Source organism: Hemitrygon akajei, chromosome 28, assembly GCF_048418815.1.
Source record: "Hemitrygon akajei chromosome 28, sHemAka1.3, whole genome shotgun sequence".
NCBI classification, from domain to species: Eukaryota; Metazoa; Chordata; class Chondrichthyes; order Myliobatiformes; family Dasyatidae; genus Hemitrygon; species Hemitrygon akajei.
The window spans coordinates 14,417,697-14,434,066 of record NC_133151.1 but is presented as its reverse complement, the minus strand read 5'-3'; the positions used below and the strand labels follow the sequence as shown (position 1 = coordinate 14,434,066).

Below are 16,370 nucleotides of genomic sequence, written 5' to 3'. Positions count from 1 at the left end.
TGCTAACATTGAGGTTTCCTTCCTCACCACTGACTCCACCTACAAGTTAACCTTCAGGATGTTCTGCACAAGGACTCCCCAAGTCTCTTAGCATCTCAGATTTTTTGATTTTCTCCTCATTTAGAAAATAGTCTGTACATTTATTTCTTCAACCAAATTGCATGACCATGCATTTTCCAACATTGTGTTTCATTTGTCACTCTATTGCCCATTCTCCGAATCTAAGTCCTCTGCAGCCTGTTTCCTCAATCCTTGTATCATTTGCAAACCTCGCATTAAAGCCATCATCTAAATCATTGATATACAGCATAAAAAGAAGTGCTCCCAATACTGACTGCTGTGGAACACCTCTAGTCACTGGCAGATGAACAGAAAAGGATCCTTTTATCCCTACATGCTACCTCCTACCAATCAACCAATGCTCTAACCATGCCAGTAACTTTCGGGTAATAGCACAGGCTCTAACTTGGTAAGCAGCCTCATGTGTGGCAGTTTGTCAAAGACCTTCTGAAAGTCAAAATAAACAACATCCACTACATCCCATTTATCCCATTTATACGACATATAATCTCCTCAAAATTTTTGAAGAGGGTCGTCTTGCAAGATCTTCCCTTTAGAAAACCATGCTGACTTTGTCCTATCTTGTCCTGTGTCAACAAGTACTCCATAACCTCATCCTCAGCAATTGACCTCCAACATCTTCCAAACACTGAGGTTAGATGAACTGGTCCATAATTCCCCTTTCTGCTGCCTTCCTCCTTTCTTAAAGAGTGGAGTGAAATCTGCAAATTTCTATTCTCTGGCACCTTACCAGAGTGCAATGATTTTTGAAGATCATTATGAAAGACTCCACAATCTCTTCTGCCACCTCTTTCAGGACATTAAGGTTCAGTTCATCTGATAGATAGATAGATAGATACTTTATTCATCCCCATGGGGAAATTCAACTTTTTTTTTCCAATGTCCCATACACTTGGTTGTATCCAAAACTAATTACATACAATACTTAACTCAGTAAAAAATATGATATGCATCTAAATCACTATCTCAAAAGCATTAATAATAGCTTTTAAAAGTTCTTAAGTCCTGGCGGTTGAATTGTAAAGCCTAATGGCATTGGGGAGTATTGACCTCTTCATCCTGTCTGAGGAGCATTGCATCGATAGTAAACCTGTCACTGAAACTGCTTCTCTGTCTCTGGATGGTGCTATGTAGAGGATGTTCAGAGTTATCCATAATTGACCGTAGCCTACTCAGCGCCCTTCGCTCAGCTACCGATGTTAAACTCTCCAGTACTTTGCCCACGACAGAGCCCGCCCTCCTTACCAGCTTATTAAGACATGAGGCGTCCCTCTTCTTAATGCTTCCTCCCCAACACACGCCACCACAAGAAGAGGGCGCTCTCCACAACTGACCTATAGAACATCTTCAGCATCTCACTACAGACATTGAATGACGCCAAACCTTCTAAGGAAGTACAGTCGACTCTGTGCCTTCCTGCACAAGGCATCTGTGTTGGCAGTCCAGTCTGCCAGTCTGGTCCGGGTGACTTCTGTACCTTTAGGACTTTCAGCTTTTTGAGCAGTTTCTCCTTTGTAATAGTAACTACATTCAGTTCTCTTCCCTCGCACCCTTAAAAGTTTGGCAAACTGCTCAGCAAAATACTCATTTAGTGCATCTGCGATCTCCTTGTCCCCCATTATTTTTTCTCCGCTCTCATTTTCTAGTGGTCCTATATCCACTCTCATCTCTCATTCTTTTTTACATACTTGATAAAGCTTTTACTATCCACTTTGCCATTGCTTGCTTGCTTTCATATTGTCCTTCCTTATGATTCTTTTGCTTCTCTCTGTAGGGTTCAAGAGCTTCCCAATCCTCTGTCTGCCCACTAATTTTTGCTTTGTTGTATGCCAGCTTTTTTGTTTTTGCATTAGCTTTGACTTTCCTTCTCAGACATGTTTGTAGTATTTTGCCATTTGAGTACTTATTCATTTTTGGAATGCATCTATCCTGCACCTTGCTCATCTTTCCCAGAAAATCCACGCCATTGCTACTCAGCTGTCATCCCTGCAGTTCACCTTTCCAATTTTGCTTTGGCCAGCTCCTCTCTCATACCTCTGTAATTTGTTTTACCCCATTTAAATACTCCTATATCAGACTTCACTTTCTCCCTATCCAGTTTCAGGTTGAACTCAATCATATTGTGATCACTGCCTCCTAGGGCAGCTCCCTAATCACCATGGTTCATTACACAACACCCAATCCTGTATAGCTGATCCCCTAGTAGGCTTAGCTACAAACTGCTCTAAAAATCATCTCTTAGCCATTCAACAAACTCACTCTATTCAGATCCATTTCCAACCTAATTTTCCCAATCGCATGTTGAAATCGACCATCACTATCATAACATTGCCCTTCAGGGCACACCTTTTCTATTTCCTGTTGTAATCTTTGGTCCACATCCCAGCTATTGTTGGGAAGGAACGCACTGTGTGCAACGTCAGCAGATCACACTAACTGACACTGAACCAGGAGCTCGCAAATTCCTGCTTAGCTATCACATTGCAGCACACTCCACAACCAACAGCTCTCCAGCTATGCTGTTCCTGGGTGATCCCTCACGCTCACCCTTGGATCTCCTCAAACCCGTTCTCAGAAGCAGTGTCCAGGGACAAACAGCTGACACAAACCGAGGGCTCCTCAAAACAAGGAGGTTCAATGTTTCACTCCTGGACAAGCTGTCCTGGTGGGCGACTACAGAGGTGATCAATGTGGGTACTTGGAGAGACTAAGGACAGACCTGAACCACTCTCCTACACAGTGGAGATTACGTCTGATGTCATCTGGAGTCGATTCATCGATCATTTGAGGAGAGCAGAGATGATCGTTGGAGAAGAAAGATGCTCAAAGCTGTCAGAACCCACTTTGTGCAGTCCCAGATTCAACTCCTACAACCACCACGGGGTAAATCTCAGAACCAGAGATAGTTTTCACAGCAACAAGTCTCATGTGCTAAGCAGATTAGGAAAGACATTATCCCACAAGAGTAAGAAATTCTCAACAGTGCTTAAGGCTTTAGTCCCTGAATGGGACAATTTATAATTTGCACTGCTGTGGCTGTTTGTATAGTAGTTATAGTAGTTTGGATTATATTCTCTCTCTCTCTCTCTCTCTCTCTCTCTCTCTCTCTCTCTCTCTCTCTCTCTCTCTCTCTCTCTCTCTCTCCTCTCTCTCTCTCTCTCCTCTCTCTCTCTCTCTCTCTCCTCTCCCTCTCCCTCTCTCCCTCTCCCTCTCCCTCTCCCCTCTCCCTCTCCCTCTCCCTCTCCCTCTCTCCCTCTCCCTCTCTCTCCTCCCCTCTCTCCCTCTCTCCCTCTCCTCCCTCTCTCTCCTGACAGCATAAACATCGATCTCTCAACTTCCAGGTAACTTCTCCCCCTCCCACCTGCTCTCTTTTTCCATTCCCCATTCTGGTTCCTCTCTCAACCCTTGTCTTCTCCTCACCTTCCTATCACCTCCCTCTCCTACTCCTCCTCTTCCCTTTCTCCCGTGGCTCACCTCTCCACTCCTATCAGATTCCTTCTTCTTCAGCCCTTTAACTCTTCCACCAATCACCACCCAGCTTCTTACATTTTCCACACCCCTCACATCTTATTCTGTCTTCTTCCTGCGTCCTTTCCAGTCCTGATGAAGTGCCTCGGCCTGAAACACAGGAATGTTTATTCCTTTCCATAGCTGCTGTCTGACCTGCTGAACTGCCCCCAGCGTTTTGTGTGTGTCTTGCTCTGGATTTCCAGCATTTACTGAATCTCTTGTGTTTGTGGTCACTGTCCAGGTCCAAGGATAAAGAAGCTCACTCACCCAAACAACCATCGAACAACAGGTGATCCGTCGCATCACTGGTGTTCGGAACAGATCCAACACACCCTGCTTCTTTGCAGTGAGCTGGTCATTCTCCACACTTGCCTTCAGAATCTGTGGAACACATGGTGTCGGTCAGAATGAAAAATGCAAACGTAGTCATCTCTGTACACAAAATGCTGGAGGAAATCTGCAGGTCAGCAGCATCTATGGACGGGAGTTTCCTCCGGGTGCTCCGGTTTCCTCCCACATTCAGAGCAGTCTGGGTTATGGTTAGTCAGTTGTGGGCATGTTATGTTGGCACAGGAAGCGTGGTGACACTCGCTTTGATTGTGTTGGTCATTGACGCAAACGGCGCCTTTCACAGAACCGACGCCAACATTAACCTACCCACAATACACCTGTACGTCGTTGGGATGTGAGAGGAAACTGGAGCTCTTGGAGGAAGCCCACAGAGTTACAGGGAGAACTCTTTACAGACAGCGGCGTGAATCAAACCTGAATCGCCGTCTCTGTAAATCGTTGCACAAACTGCTGAACTACTGGGCCATCAAACAGCGGTTATGTGCAGGAGTTAAGAGTGCCAGATTGCTCATGCCAGTAAGATTTGCTTACTTTGACTGTAAGCCTCTCCCCTTCTGCCTCCCGGCCATTCATCTTCGCCACCCTCTTCAGCTGCTTTAGAGCAACGTGTTCCTTGCCGTTCACGATGAGCCATCGGGCCGACTCCGAGAGCCACCTGTGACAGCAAGGGTGATAACTCATTGCAGGTTGATTGAAAGAGTGCAGGACGTTTCTGGGACTTCAGTTATAGGGGAAGCCTGAAGGGGTTTAGGACTTTATTCCCCAGAGCATAGGAGAATGAGGGGAGATCTGAATGAGGTATACAAAATTATGTGGGGTATAAATAGGGTAAATGCAAGTCGGCTTTTCCCACTGAGGTTGGGTGGGTCTACAACCAAAGATCATGGGTTAAGGGTGAAAGGTGATATATTTCAGGGGAATTTCTTCACTCTGAAGGTGGGAAATGAGCCCGGTATTTAAAGAGAGTGTGATTGGACTCCAGTCTTGAAATTGAACATAGTGAGACAAGATTTCAGATTATCCGCGGTTCTGTGGAATCTCACTGTGGATTGATAACACCTTGACCCCATCGTTCCTTGTTTATTGACCATTTTCCTTATCGCCCCTGAAACTCTCTCTTTGCCCCCGCTCCCAGTGGACCAAGATAGTAGTGGTTGGTGTGTTACTCTCCTACACTACCAGCGACCTGGGTTCAATTCCCACCACTGTCTGTAGGACTGTTGTACATTCTCCCCGGGGACACGTGGATTTCCTCCAGGTGATCTGGTTTCCTCCCAAGTTAGTCGGTGAATTGTCACATGGGTGCCATTGGGCCTCGTGGGCCTTTTGGTCAGGAGGGGCCTGCTACCGTGTTGTAGCTCAAAATGAAATAAATATGACAGGCTAACAGTGGGTTCTTTGATTCCAGTACTTCAGAGACAAGTGGAGTTGGACATTACCAGGAATAAAGGAAGAAGACAAAGAATGGGGCGGAGACCGAGAACTGGAGCCAATACCAATCCTTTAGACCATAGGCAATCCCGGCCAGTAAGATCTGACCAAGCGTGTAACAGAAGGAACCACTCATCGAAATAGGATTTCGAAATCTGATTGGAATCCATTCAATATCTGGGTGGAAAGTAGGGGAGAGACAGCGTGTTAATTAAAGTGGAATCTGTCCGCACCTCTTTTCCCTCCTCCACCCTCTCTACCTGCTCATCATTCTGCTAGGTCCCCTCCCCACACTGTTGACATCTGCCCTCTTCAACCCCCTCCCCTTTACCGTTCACTCCATCCTCCTCTCCCAACTGATACCATCAACTTCAGTCCTTTGTTACCCCACCCATCCCCTCTTAGCCTCTGTCACTATCCCCACTCCCCCTCCTCCATCTGCCCATCACTCCACCTCATCTGGATCCACCCATCACCCCCCCAACCTCTATCCCTATACCTACTCTCCTCTCTCCATCTACCTCTCAATCCTTCTCACCTGAATCTACCCATCACCTCCCAGCCTCTGTCATTATTCCCACTCTTACTCCCTCCTCCATCTGCCTTTCACCCTCTAGCCTCACATAAATCCACCAATCACCTTCCAGATCATTCCCCACCCTTTCAAGTTGGTGAGTGCCAACATCTCTGAAGATCTATCTGGGCTAACACATTGATGCAGTGGTTATATTTTATTCGGAGTTTGAGGAGGCCTGGAATGTCAACAAAGACATTCGCAAGTTTCTACAGATACACAGCGGAGAGGATTCTAATTGGCTGCGTCACGGTCTGGTATGGAGGGAGGCGTTACTGCACAGCTAAAGCTATAGAGAATGGAGTTACGGTAAGGCAAGGGTTAACATAATATCCAGACAAGGATAGAGTGCAGAGAGCCCGGGAAAGAAAGGTCTTGCAGAGCATCACTTCCCTGTGCACCACAGGGGACTGGAGACATTTCACAGGAGATGAGATCAGGGTGTGAAACACACACACCAAGAAAGGGACAATTGCTTTAGGCATCCGTTAGTCTCAAGAGACCATGGATTTGTGCCTTGGAAAGTTTCCAGGGCGCAGGCCTGGGCAGGGTTGTACGGGAGACCGGCAGTTGCCCATGCTGCAAGTCTCCCCTCTCCTCGTCACTGATGTTGTCCAAGGGAAGGGCAAGGGCTGATACAGCTTGGGACTGGTGTCGTCGCAGAGCAATGTGTGGTTAAGTGCCTTGATCAAGGACATAACACACTGCCTCAGCTGAGGCTTGAACTAGCGACCTTCAGATCACTAAACCAACACCTTAACCACTTGGCCACGCACTAACACCTTGCTTTACGAACTTCAGCTTATCATCATCGGTTGTCCGCTAGTAGCTTTTATTGACTTTAACAGCTCTATCGTGAACAGCAATTGATCTTGTCAGGAAGGAATCTGACTATACACAATTTACCAAAAGATCAGTATCCGTAACTGCGAGTCATTTCTGCAGAAAAATGGCATTATCTGATCAAATGTGACAACACTTTGGTGACAGAGACCAAGCTGTTCTCCTTGTGCATGAGGAAAGAAAGTCTGATTGAGGAACGACAAGTTCACAGAGTCTAGTTATCGATGACAGCACACTCAAAGCGGGGACAGATTGATTTCTGTGGGAATTGAAGAATGGAGTGATATCACTGGAAGTGGTTGGTCAGTCATGAAGGGTCAGAGGGAGAAACTTCTCTCTCTCACCCCTTCAAACCTGACTACATTACATGAGGGTCCGATCCCTGAGAATGAGCCATAAGTCCATTAGGTATATCAGGTTGTGGGAGGAGCCAAAGATGGCACCAGCAATGATTGCGGACCTGGACAACTTCTTCCAGTTTGCCCATGAATCAGTTTAATTTCTTCTTTTCTCATGTCTCTTTTTTCCCTTTTCAGGGTGGCTGGGGTCCTGTCGGAGTCCATGATCAACAGCTTTAGCTCAAACTGTGGTTATTCATGGGTGGTGGACGCTACTGTTGAAAGAAGGCCTCTGCATGCGAGCAAACACTCTCTCCATCTTGATTGTGAATGAGGGTCTGCTGTTCCTCGAGTCGGGGAACTCGGGCAAGAGACACAGCAGACTGTAACACAGAGGAAAATAGTGAGCTGTTGGTCTCCCCTCTCGCTGTGGTATCTCCCTCCTTTGCAAGTGAGAGAGAGCCTGCTTGAGATTTCGAAGTGCTGGGATGGAAGGAAGTTTTTGTTGGACTCTAGATCATCTCCCACTATTGGAAACATCCTCTCCACGTCCACTCTATGTCAGCCTTTCAATATTCGATAGGTTTCCATGAGGACACCCTTCATAAAATAAGTGAGTAGACTGAGGGCCACCGAATATTCCTCGTACATTAACACTGTCATTGCTGGCATCATTCTCCTGAACTTCCTCTTGACCCTCTCCAATTACAGCAGATCTTTTCTTAGTCCCAAAATCTCATAGCACCCCAAGTGTGGGGTGACCGATGCCTTATTGATTCTCAGGATTATAACCTTGTTTTTATATTCCAGCCCTCTGGAAGTCAATGCTAATGTTACATTTGCAATGAATTCCACAGATTCATCACCCTCTGGCTGTAGAAATCCCTGCTCATCTCTGTTCTTAAGGGACTGTCCCTCTATGCTGGGGCGACTGTTTACTCACTGAGAGATACGCTGTTGATGATGACACTCGACAAGCCGACCCCCGACAGAAATCTCCAGAAGCAGAAGAGTGGGAAGGAGGAGGAGAACGCTGCACACGTCCCCGACACGGCAAGCAGCAAGTACGACCATTGCAGCACGGTTCGACGGCCAAACCTGACGGGCGAGAAGCATTGGATAAACACCGTTGAACACCTAATTAGGAATAGTCAGCATGGATTTGTGCGTGGAAGATCATGTTTGACGAAGCTTATTGAATTTTTTGAAGAGGTTACGAGGAAAGTTGACAAGGGTAAAGCAGTGGATGTTGTCTATATGGACTTCAGTAAGGCCTTTGACAAGGTTCCGCACGAAAGGTTAGTTAGGAAGGTTCCATTGTTAGGTATTAATATTGAAGTAGTAAAATGGATTCAACAGTGGCTGGATGGGAGATGTTAGAGAGTAGTGGTGGATAACTGTTTGTCAGGTTGGAGGCCGGTGACAAGTGGTGTGCCTCAGGGATCTGTATTGGGGCCAATGTTGTTTGTCATATACATTAATGATCTGGATGATGGAGTGGTAAATTGGATTAGTAAGTATGCAGATGATACTAAGGTAGGTGGCGTTGTGGATAATGAAGTAGGTTTTCAAAGCTTGCAGAGAGATTTAGGCCAGTTAGAAGAGTGGGCTGAAAGATGGCAAATGGAATTTAATGCTGATAAGTGTGAGGTGCTACATTCTGGTAGGAATAATCCAAATAGAACATACATGGTAAATGGTAGGGCATTGAAGAATGCAGTAGAACAGAGTAATCTAGAAATAATGGTGCATAGTTCCCTGAATGTGGAATCTCATGTGGATAGGGCGGTGAAGAAAGCTTTTGGTATGCTGGCCTTTATAAATCAGAGCATTCAGTATAGGAATTGGGATGTAATGTTAAAATTGTACAAGGCATTGGTAAGGCCAAATTTGGAGTATTGTGTACAGTTCTGGTCATCGAATTATAGGAAAGATATCAACAAAATAGAGAGAGTACAGAGAAGATTTACTGGAATGTTATCTGGGTTTCAGCACCTAAGTTACAGGGAAAGGTTGAGCAAGTTAGGTCTTTATTCTTTGGAGCGTAGAAGGTTGATGGGTGGCTTGATAGAGGTATTTAAAATTATGAGGGGTATAGATAGAGTTGACGTGGATCGGCTTTTTCCATTGAGAGTAGGGGAGATTCAAACAAGAGGACATGAGTTGAGAGTTATGGGGCAAAAGTTTAAGGGTAACACGAGGGGGAATTTCTTTACTCAGAGAGTGGCAACTGTGTGGAATAAGCTTCCAGTAGAAGTGGTAGAGGCAGGTTTGGTATTGTCATTTAAAGTAACCTTGGATGGGTATATTGACAGGAAAGGAATGGAGGGATATGGGCTGAGTGCGGGTCAGTGGGACTAGGTGAGAGTAAGCATCAGCGCGGACTAGAAGGGCCGAGAAGGCCTGTTTCCGTGCTGTAATTGTTATATGGTTATACGGTTAACAGGAGCCCATGCTGACATGACAGGAGAGCATCGGTAAGTGGCTCTGTGGTCCTGGTGATGAACGGTTCCAGAGCCATCATAGAAAACAGAACATTACAGCACAGTATAACCCATCGGCCCATCCTGTTGTACTGACCCTTAACTCACTCCAAGATCAATCTAACCCTCCCCTCCCACATAGCCCTCCACTTGTCTATCATCCATGTGCCTATCTAAGAGTTTCTGAAACCTCATGAATGTATCTCCCTGTACCCTAAACCCAGGCTGTGTATTCCACACACCACCGCCCTGCCTGTCATCACCGTCATTATCTGCCATGCCGTGCGAAGGGAGCAATCATGACCTTTGCCCATCATTGTTCTTGGCAAATTTTTCTACAGAAGTAGTTTTGCCATTGACTTTAATGCAGACAAGTGTGAGGTATTGCACTTCAGAAGGTCAAACCAAGGTAGAACATACAAGGTAAATGGTAGGGCACTGAGGAGTGCAGTAGAACAGAGGGATCTGGGAGTACAGATACATAATTCCCTAAAAGTGGCGTCACAAGTAGATAGGGTCATAAAGAGAGCTTTTGGTACATTGGCCTTTATAAATCAAAGTATTGAGTATAAGAGTTGGAATGTAATGTTGAGGTTGTATAAGATATTGGTGAGACCGAGTATTGTGTGCAGTTTTGGTCACCGAATTATGGGAAGGATATTAATAAGGTTGAAAGAGTGTAGAGAAGGTTTACAAGGATGTTGCCAGGACTTGAGAAACTGAGTTACAGAGAAAGGTTGAATAGATTAGGACTTTATTCCCTGGAGCGTAGGAGAATGAGGGGTGATTTGATAGAGGTGTATAAAATTATGATGGGTATAGATAGAGTGAATGCAAACAGGCTTTTTTCCACTGAGGCTAGGGGAGAAAAAAACCAGAGGTCATGGGTTAAGGGTGAAGGGGGAAAAATTTAAAGGGAACATTGGGGGGGGGGGGGGCTTCTTCACGCAGAGAGTGGTGGGAGTGTGGAATGAGCTGCCAGATGAAGTGGTGAATGCGGGCTCACTTTTGACATTTAAGAAAAACTTGGACAGGTACATGGATGAGAGGGGTTTGGAGGGATATGATCTAGGTGCAGGTCAGTGGGACTAGGCAGAAAAATAGTCGGCACAGCCAAGAACGGCCAAAAGACCTGTTTCTGTGCTGTAATGTTCTATGGTTGTATCGTTCTATGACTTCTTCTGGGCAGTGTCTTGAGTGATCCCAGCCATCATCAATACTCTTCAGAGATTCTCTGCCTATCATCAGTGGTTGCATAACCAGGACCTGTGATTTGCCCCAGTCGCTCATACGACCATCCACCATCTGCTCCCATGGCTTCAAGTGACCCTGATAAGTGTTGGAGTGGGGGGTGCTACACTTTCCCCAAAGATACCCTTTCTATCTCCCCCTATATTTTCCACTAAGAGTTTGGCCTCTGGTATTAGCTATTTCCCCCACGTCCATAGATCCCTCAAAGTTGCTGCACATGTTGATATGGTGGTTATGAAGGATTGTGGTGTGTTGGGTTCATCAGTCGGGGGATTGAGTTCCATGAGATCCAGAAGATATAGGAGCAGAAGTAGGCCATTTGGCCCATCGAGTCTGCTCCGCCATTCAATCATGGGCTGATCCAATTCTTCCAGTCATGCCCACTCCCCTGCCTTCTCCTCATGCCCTTTGATGCCCTAGCTAATCAAGAGCCTATCTATCTCTGCCTTAAATGCACCCAATGACTTGGCGTCCACAGCCACTCAGATTTACCACCCTCTGACTAAAGTAATTTCTCCGCAGCTTTGTTCTAAATGGACGTCCTTCAATCCTGAAGTCATACCTTCTTGTCCTGGACTCCCCTACCATGGGAAATAACTTTGCCATATCTAATCTGTTCAGGCCTTTTAACATTCAGAATGTTTATATAAGACCCCCCCACCATTCTCTTGAACTCCCAGGAATACAGCTCAAGAGCTGTCAGATGTTCCTTATACAGTAATCCTTTCATTCTTAGAATCATTCTCGCGAATCTTCTCTGAACCCTCTCCAATGTTAGTATATCCTTTCTAAAATAAGGAGCCCAAAACTGCACACAATACTCCAAGCATGGTCTCACGAGTGCCTTATAGAGCCTCAAGATCACATCCCTGCTCTTATATTCCATTCCTCAAGAAATGAATACCAACATTGCATTTGCCTTATTCACCACCGACTCAACCTGGAGGTTAACCCAAGTCCCTTTGCATCTTTGCATTTTGAATTCTCTCCCCATCTAAATAATAGTTTGCTCGTTTACTTCTTCCACCATAGTGCAGAGGTGAAGAGTTGAAGAGGTGTGTGGAAATGTTAGAGCTCTATAAATCTCTGTTTAGACCACACTTGGAGTATTGTGTTCCGTTGTGGTTGCATTATAGGAAGGATGTGGAAGCTTCAGAGAGGGTGCAGACGAGATTTACCAGGATGCTGCCTGGTCTAGAGAGCAAATTTTGTGAGGATAGGCTGAGTAAGCTGGAGCTTTTCTCTTCGGAGTGAAGGAGGATGAGAGGTGACTTGATAGAGGTTGATGATAAGAGAAATAGGTTGAGTGGTCAACCACAACCTCTGGTCAGACCACACTTGGAGTATTGTGTTCAGTTCTAGCCGCCTCATTATAGGAAGGATGTGGAAGCTTTAGAGAGGGTGCAGAGGAGATTTACCAGGATGCTGCCTGGATTAGAGAGCAAGTTTTGTGAGAATAGTTTGAGCGAGTTGGAGGTTTTCTCTTCAGAGTAAAGGAGGATATGATAGAGGTGTACAAGATGATAAGAGGCACAGATTGAGTGGACAGCCAGAGACTTTTTCCCAGGGTGGAAATGGTTAATACGAGGGGACATGATTTTAAGGTGATTGGAAGGACGTATGGGCTAGGGATGTCAGAGTATTTTACTCTGAGAGTGGTGGGTCTGTGGATCGCCCTGCCTGGGGTGGTGGTAGAGGCAGATATATTAGGAACATTTTAAGAGACTTAGGTAGCTATGTGGGGTCCACATCCAGAGATCCCTCAAAGTCGATAGGGTGGTTAAGAAGGTGTTTTGTCCTTCAGTAGTTGGAAGATTCAGTTCAAGAGTCTCGAGGTAATGTTTCAGCTCGATAAAACTCTGGTTAGACCACACAGCAGCTTAAACACTCTCATTCAGCAGTTGCCTCCCCTCCCCCCAAATGCTGTTTGCCCCACTGAGTTTATCCAGAGATTAAACCGTCTCCATGTTGCCCTTTGAGTGATTTGGATGTGTGACTGTTGCTGTGCTGTGGGGTTTTAATGTGGATTCTATTGTGCTTCTTGTGTTCTGTGGCTCCCAGCAAGAAGATGAATCTCACCATTGTTTGTGGCATCCATATTTTGATAATAAATAGACTTGGAACTTTGAACTTACTTGTCAGACAGTCTGCCCAGGACACAGGCTCCGATCAGCAGTCCGGCCATGTAGATCGACTGCGCCATCCGCTTCAGAGACTTCCGATCACACACGAGGTCCCACTGCCGAAACAAGGGCACAACCAATTGTCACTGAGGACACGGACCCTGCGCTGCCCAATTACACCCGCGTGGCAATTACCCTACTAACCCACACGTCTTTGCATTGCGGCAGGAAACCCATGCAGTCACGGGGAGAATGGACAAACTCCTTACAGACCGTGGCGGGAATTGAACCCGGGTCTCTGGCGCTGTAAAGCGTTGTGTCACCGCGCATTCTGTTCACTCCGTCCAGCCACCCCCTTCAGTACACCATCCCCCAGAGGTGAGGGGGGCATTTCCAGACGTACCTCTGTCACAATCGTCGACGTGAACTGGGAGCGGTCGTACACCCACCCATCGGTGCACGCCTGTGTGTCAGGTTGGCTCCCGTTGCCCTGCGTCTCGTTGGTCCCCAGGAGATGCCACTGTGGGGAGGTGTACATGCGGCACTTGTCCGGCCTCCCTTCCTCGTCCAGGGGCAGGAACACCCGGAGAAACTCCTCCCTCAGCGGCTCCTCCGTCTCATTGAGGTACCGCGAGCCCTCGTTTCCCAGCTGCACCCGGCACCGGTGGTCGGGGACGGCGGCCACGAAGTTCTGGAGCAGATTGTGGCAGGACATGAACAAGTCCGGAAATATCAGCAGAAAAACGTGGATGGCTTGGAACTTCCCCAGACCTCCAACCATCTCCAAGATGTCCTCAAAAGCCATGTCTGTGCAGCAGAAGGGCAGACAGGTATGTTAAGGCAGACTCTGCTGGAAATTGATGCCTAAACTTGCACTCAGTCTTTAGCATGTGATGTCTGGTAATGTGTAACATGCTGATAATAAGATTTAATTAATCATTCTAAACTGTTAAACCAAGTTTAATGCCGTTGTCGCTGTGAAATCATGTTCTAGGGAGCACAGGGTAAACGAACACACACAAAATGCTGGTGGAACACAGCAGGCCAGGCAGCATCTATAGGGAGAAGCACTGTCGACATTTCGGGCCGAGACCCTTCGTCAGGACTAACTGAAAGGAAAGATAGTAAGAGATTTGAAAGTAGGAGGGGGAGAGAAAATGCGAAATGATAGGAGAAGACCGGAGGGGGTGGGATGAAGCTGAGAGCCGGAAAGGTGATTGGCAAAAGGGATACAGGGCTGGAGAAGGGAAAGGATCATGGGACGGGAGGCTTAGGGAGAAAGAAAGGGGGGGAGCACCAGAGGGAGATGGAGAACAAGTAGAGTGATGGGCAGAAAGAAAGAAAACAAAAAGGAGGGGGGGAAATCTAAATATATCCGAGATGGGGTAAGAAGGGGAGGAGGGGCATTAACGGAAGTTAGAGAAGTCAGGGTAAAGGAATTGTAAACACAGGGAATTCTGCAGATGCTGGAAATCCAGAGCAACACACACAAAATGCCGGAGGAACTCAGCAGGCCAGGCAGCATCTCTGGAAATGAATGAACTGGAAAGGAAGGTTTAAAATGCCAGAAGAAGAATTTAAAGGAGCCGTTCAGAACATAGGGTGATAGAATTCACCCTGTGGTTTGAGAGGTCGCAGACACACTCAGTGGCCACTTTATTAAGAATCTCTTGACCCTAATAAAGTAGACACTGAGTGTATGTCTGTGGTCTTCTGTTGCTGTAGCCCATTCAGTTCCACAATTTGACGTGTTGTGCATTCAGAGATGCTCTTCTGCACACCCCTGTGCACACACACAATAATGTATGGTTATTTGAGTTACTGTGCTGCTCCAGATGCCCTCCCAATCCATTGGGCCATGTTTGGCCTTTAAAACTGCTTTAAAGCAGCGGTTCATAACCATTTTTATGACCTGTACCCCTGCCATTAAACCTGGGGTATGCGGAACCCAGGTCAGGAATCCCTGATCTAAACCTTTTCTATCCATGTACTTGTCCACATGATGTTAATGTCTCTCCCTCTGACGGGTCATTCCGTCTACGGGCCAGCGTCCGTGTGAAAATGTTGTCCCTATTAAATCTCGCCCCTCTCACCTTAAACCTGTGTCCTCTGGTCCTGATTCCCCAACCCTGGGGAAGAAAAACAGTGCACATTCACTCTGCACTCTCCTTCTGCTGCTACCATTGGCCAGGGGAAGTACAGGAGCCTCAGGACACACACCACCAGGTTCAGAAACAATTACCAGGCTACTGAACCAACGTGGTGACCTTCTCTTACCTCAAGACTGAACTGATTCCGCTTTCAAGGACTCAAAAATATTTATATCGACCACAAGACATAAGAGCAGAATTCGTCCATTCGTCCAAATCCGTTCCGCCATTTTATCATGGCTGATCAGCTGATCAGCATCCTGAGCAGCTGCATCACTGCCTGGTTCGGTATTTGCACCATCTCGGATCGCAAGACCCTGCTGCGGATAGTGAGGTCAGCCGAGATGATCATGGGGTCTCTCTTCCCGCCATCACGGACATTTACACTACACGCTGCATCCGCAAAGGAAACAGCATTATGAAGGACCCCACGCACCCCTCATACAATCTCCTCTCCCTCCTACCGTCTGGGAAAAGGCTCCGAAGCATTCGGGCTCTCACGACCAGATTATGTAACAGTTTCTTCCCCCAAGCTATCAGACTCCTCAATACCCAGAGCCTGGACTGACACCTTGCCCTGTTGTCCTGTTTATTATTTTATTGTAATGCCTACTCTTTTTTTGTTTACTTTACGCAGTCTTGTGTAGGTCTGTAGTCTAGTGTAGCTTTCTCCATATAACCATATAACAATTACAGCACAGAAATAGGCCATCTCGGCCCTTCTAGTCCATGTCGACGCTTACACTCACCTAGTCCCACGGGCCCGCACTCAGCCCATAGCCCTCCATTCCTTTCCTGTCCATATACCTATCCAATTTTACTTTCTCCATGTTGGTTTTTTTTTTTTTGGTTTTTTTTACGTAGTTCAGTCTAGTTTTTGTACTGTGTCATGTAACACCATGGTCCTGAAAAACGTTTCTCATTTTTACTATGTACTGTACCAGCAGTTATGGTCGAAATGACAATAAAAGTGACGACTATTACCCCCTCAACCCCAGTCTCCTGCCTTATCCCCGTATCCCTTGACACCTTGACTAATTACGAATCTATCAACTTTTGCCAAAATTTACCCAAATTTGCCAAAATTGGCCACAATGGCCTCTGTGATACCAAATTCCTCAGAATTCACCAACCTCTGGCCAAAGATATTTCTCCTTATGTCCGTTCTAAATGGACATCCCTCTATTCTGCGGCTGTGTTCTCTGGTCTTAGACACCCCCAATATTGGAAGCATT

The 16,370-nt window shown here is 46.4% G+C and overlaps 1 protein-coding gene across 2 annotated transcripts in view; it reads right to left on the bottom strand.

Annotated features, from left to right (window-relative positions):
• LOC140717701 (solute carrier family 22 member 6-A-like) overlaps positions 1–16,370 on the bottom strand; it is a 51,894-nt gene that overhangs the window by 10,130 nt on the left and 25,394 nt on the right. The window contains exons 2-7 of one of the 2 annotated variants that reach the window (XM_073031371.1): positions 13,389–13,792; positions 12,998–13,101; positions 8,072–8,226; positions 5,382–5,550; positions 4,474–4,597; positions 3,861–3,972 (exon numbers count right to left, since the gene is read on the bottom strand). In XM_073031371.1, coding sequence (XP_072887472.1) covers positions 3,861–3,972; positions 4,474–4,597; positions 5,382–5,550; positions 8,072–8,226; positions 12,998–13,101; positions 13,389–13,790 — 1,066 coding nt within the window. In that variant the 5' untranslated portion in view covers positions 13,791–13,792. Of the gene's footprint in view, positions 1–3,860; positions 3,973–4,473; positions 4,598–5,381; positions 5,551–8,071; positions 8,227–12,997; positions 13,102–13,388; positions 13,896–16,370 lie in introns of those variants that run through there. The other variant, XM_073031372.1, reaches the window with a different exon arrangement.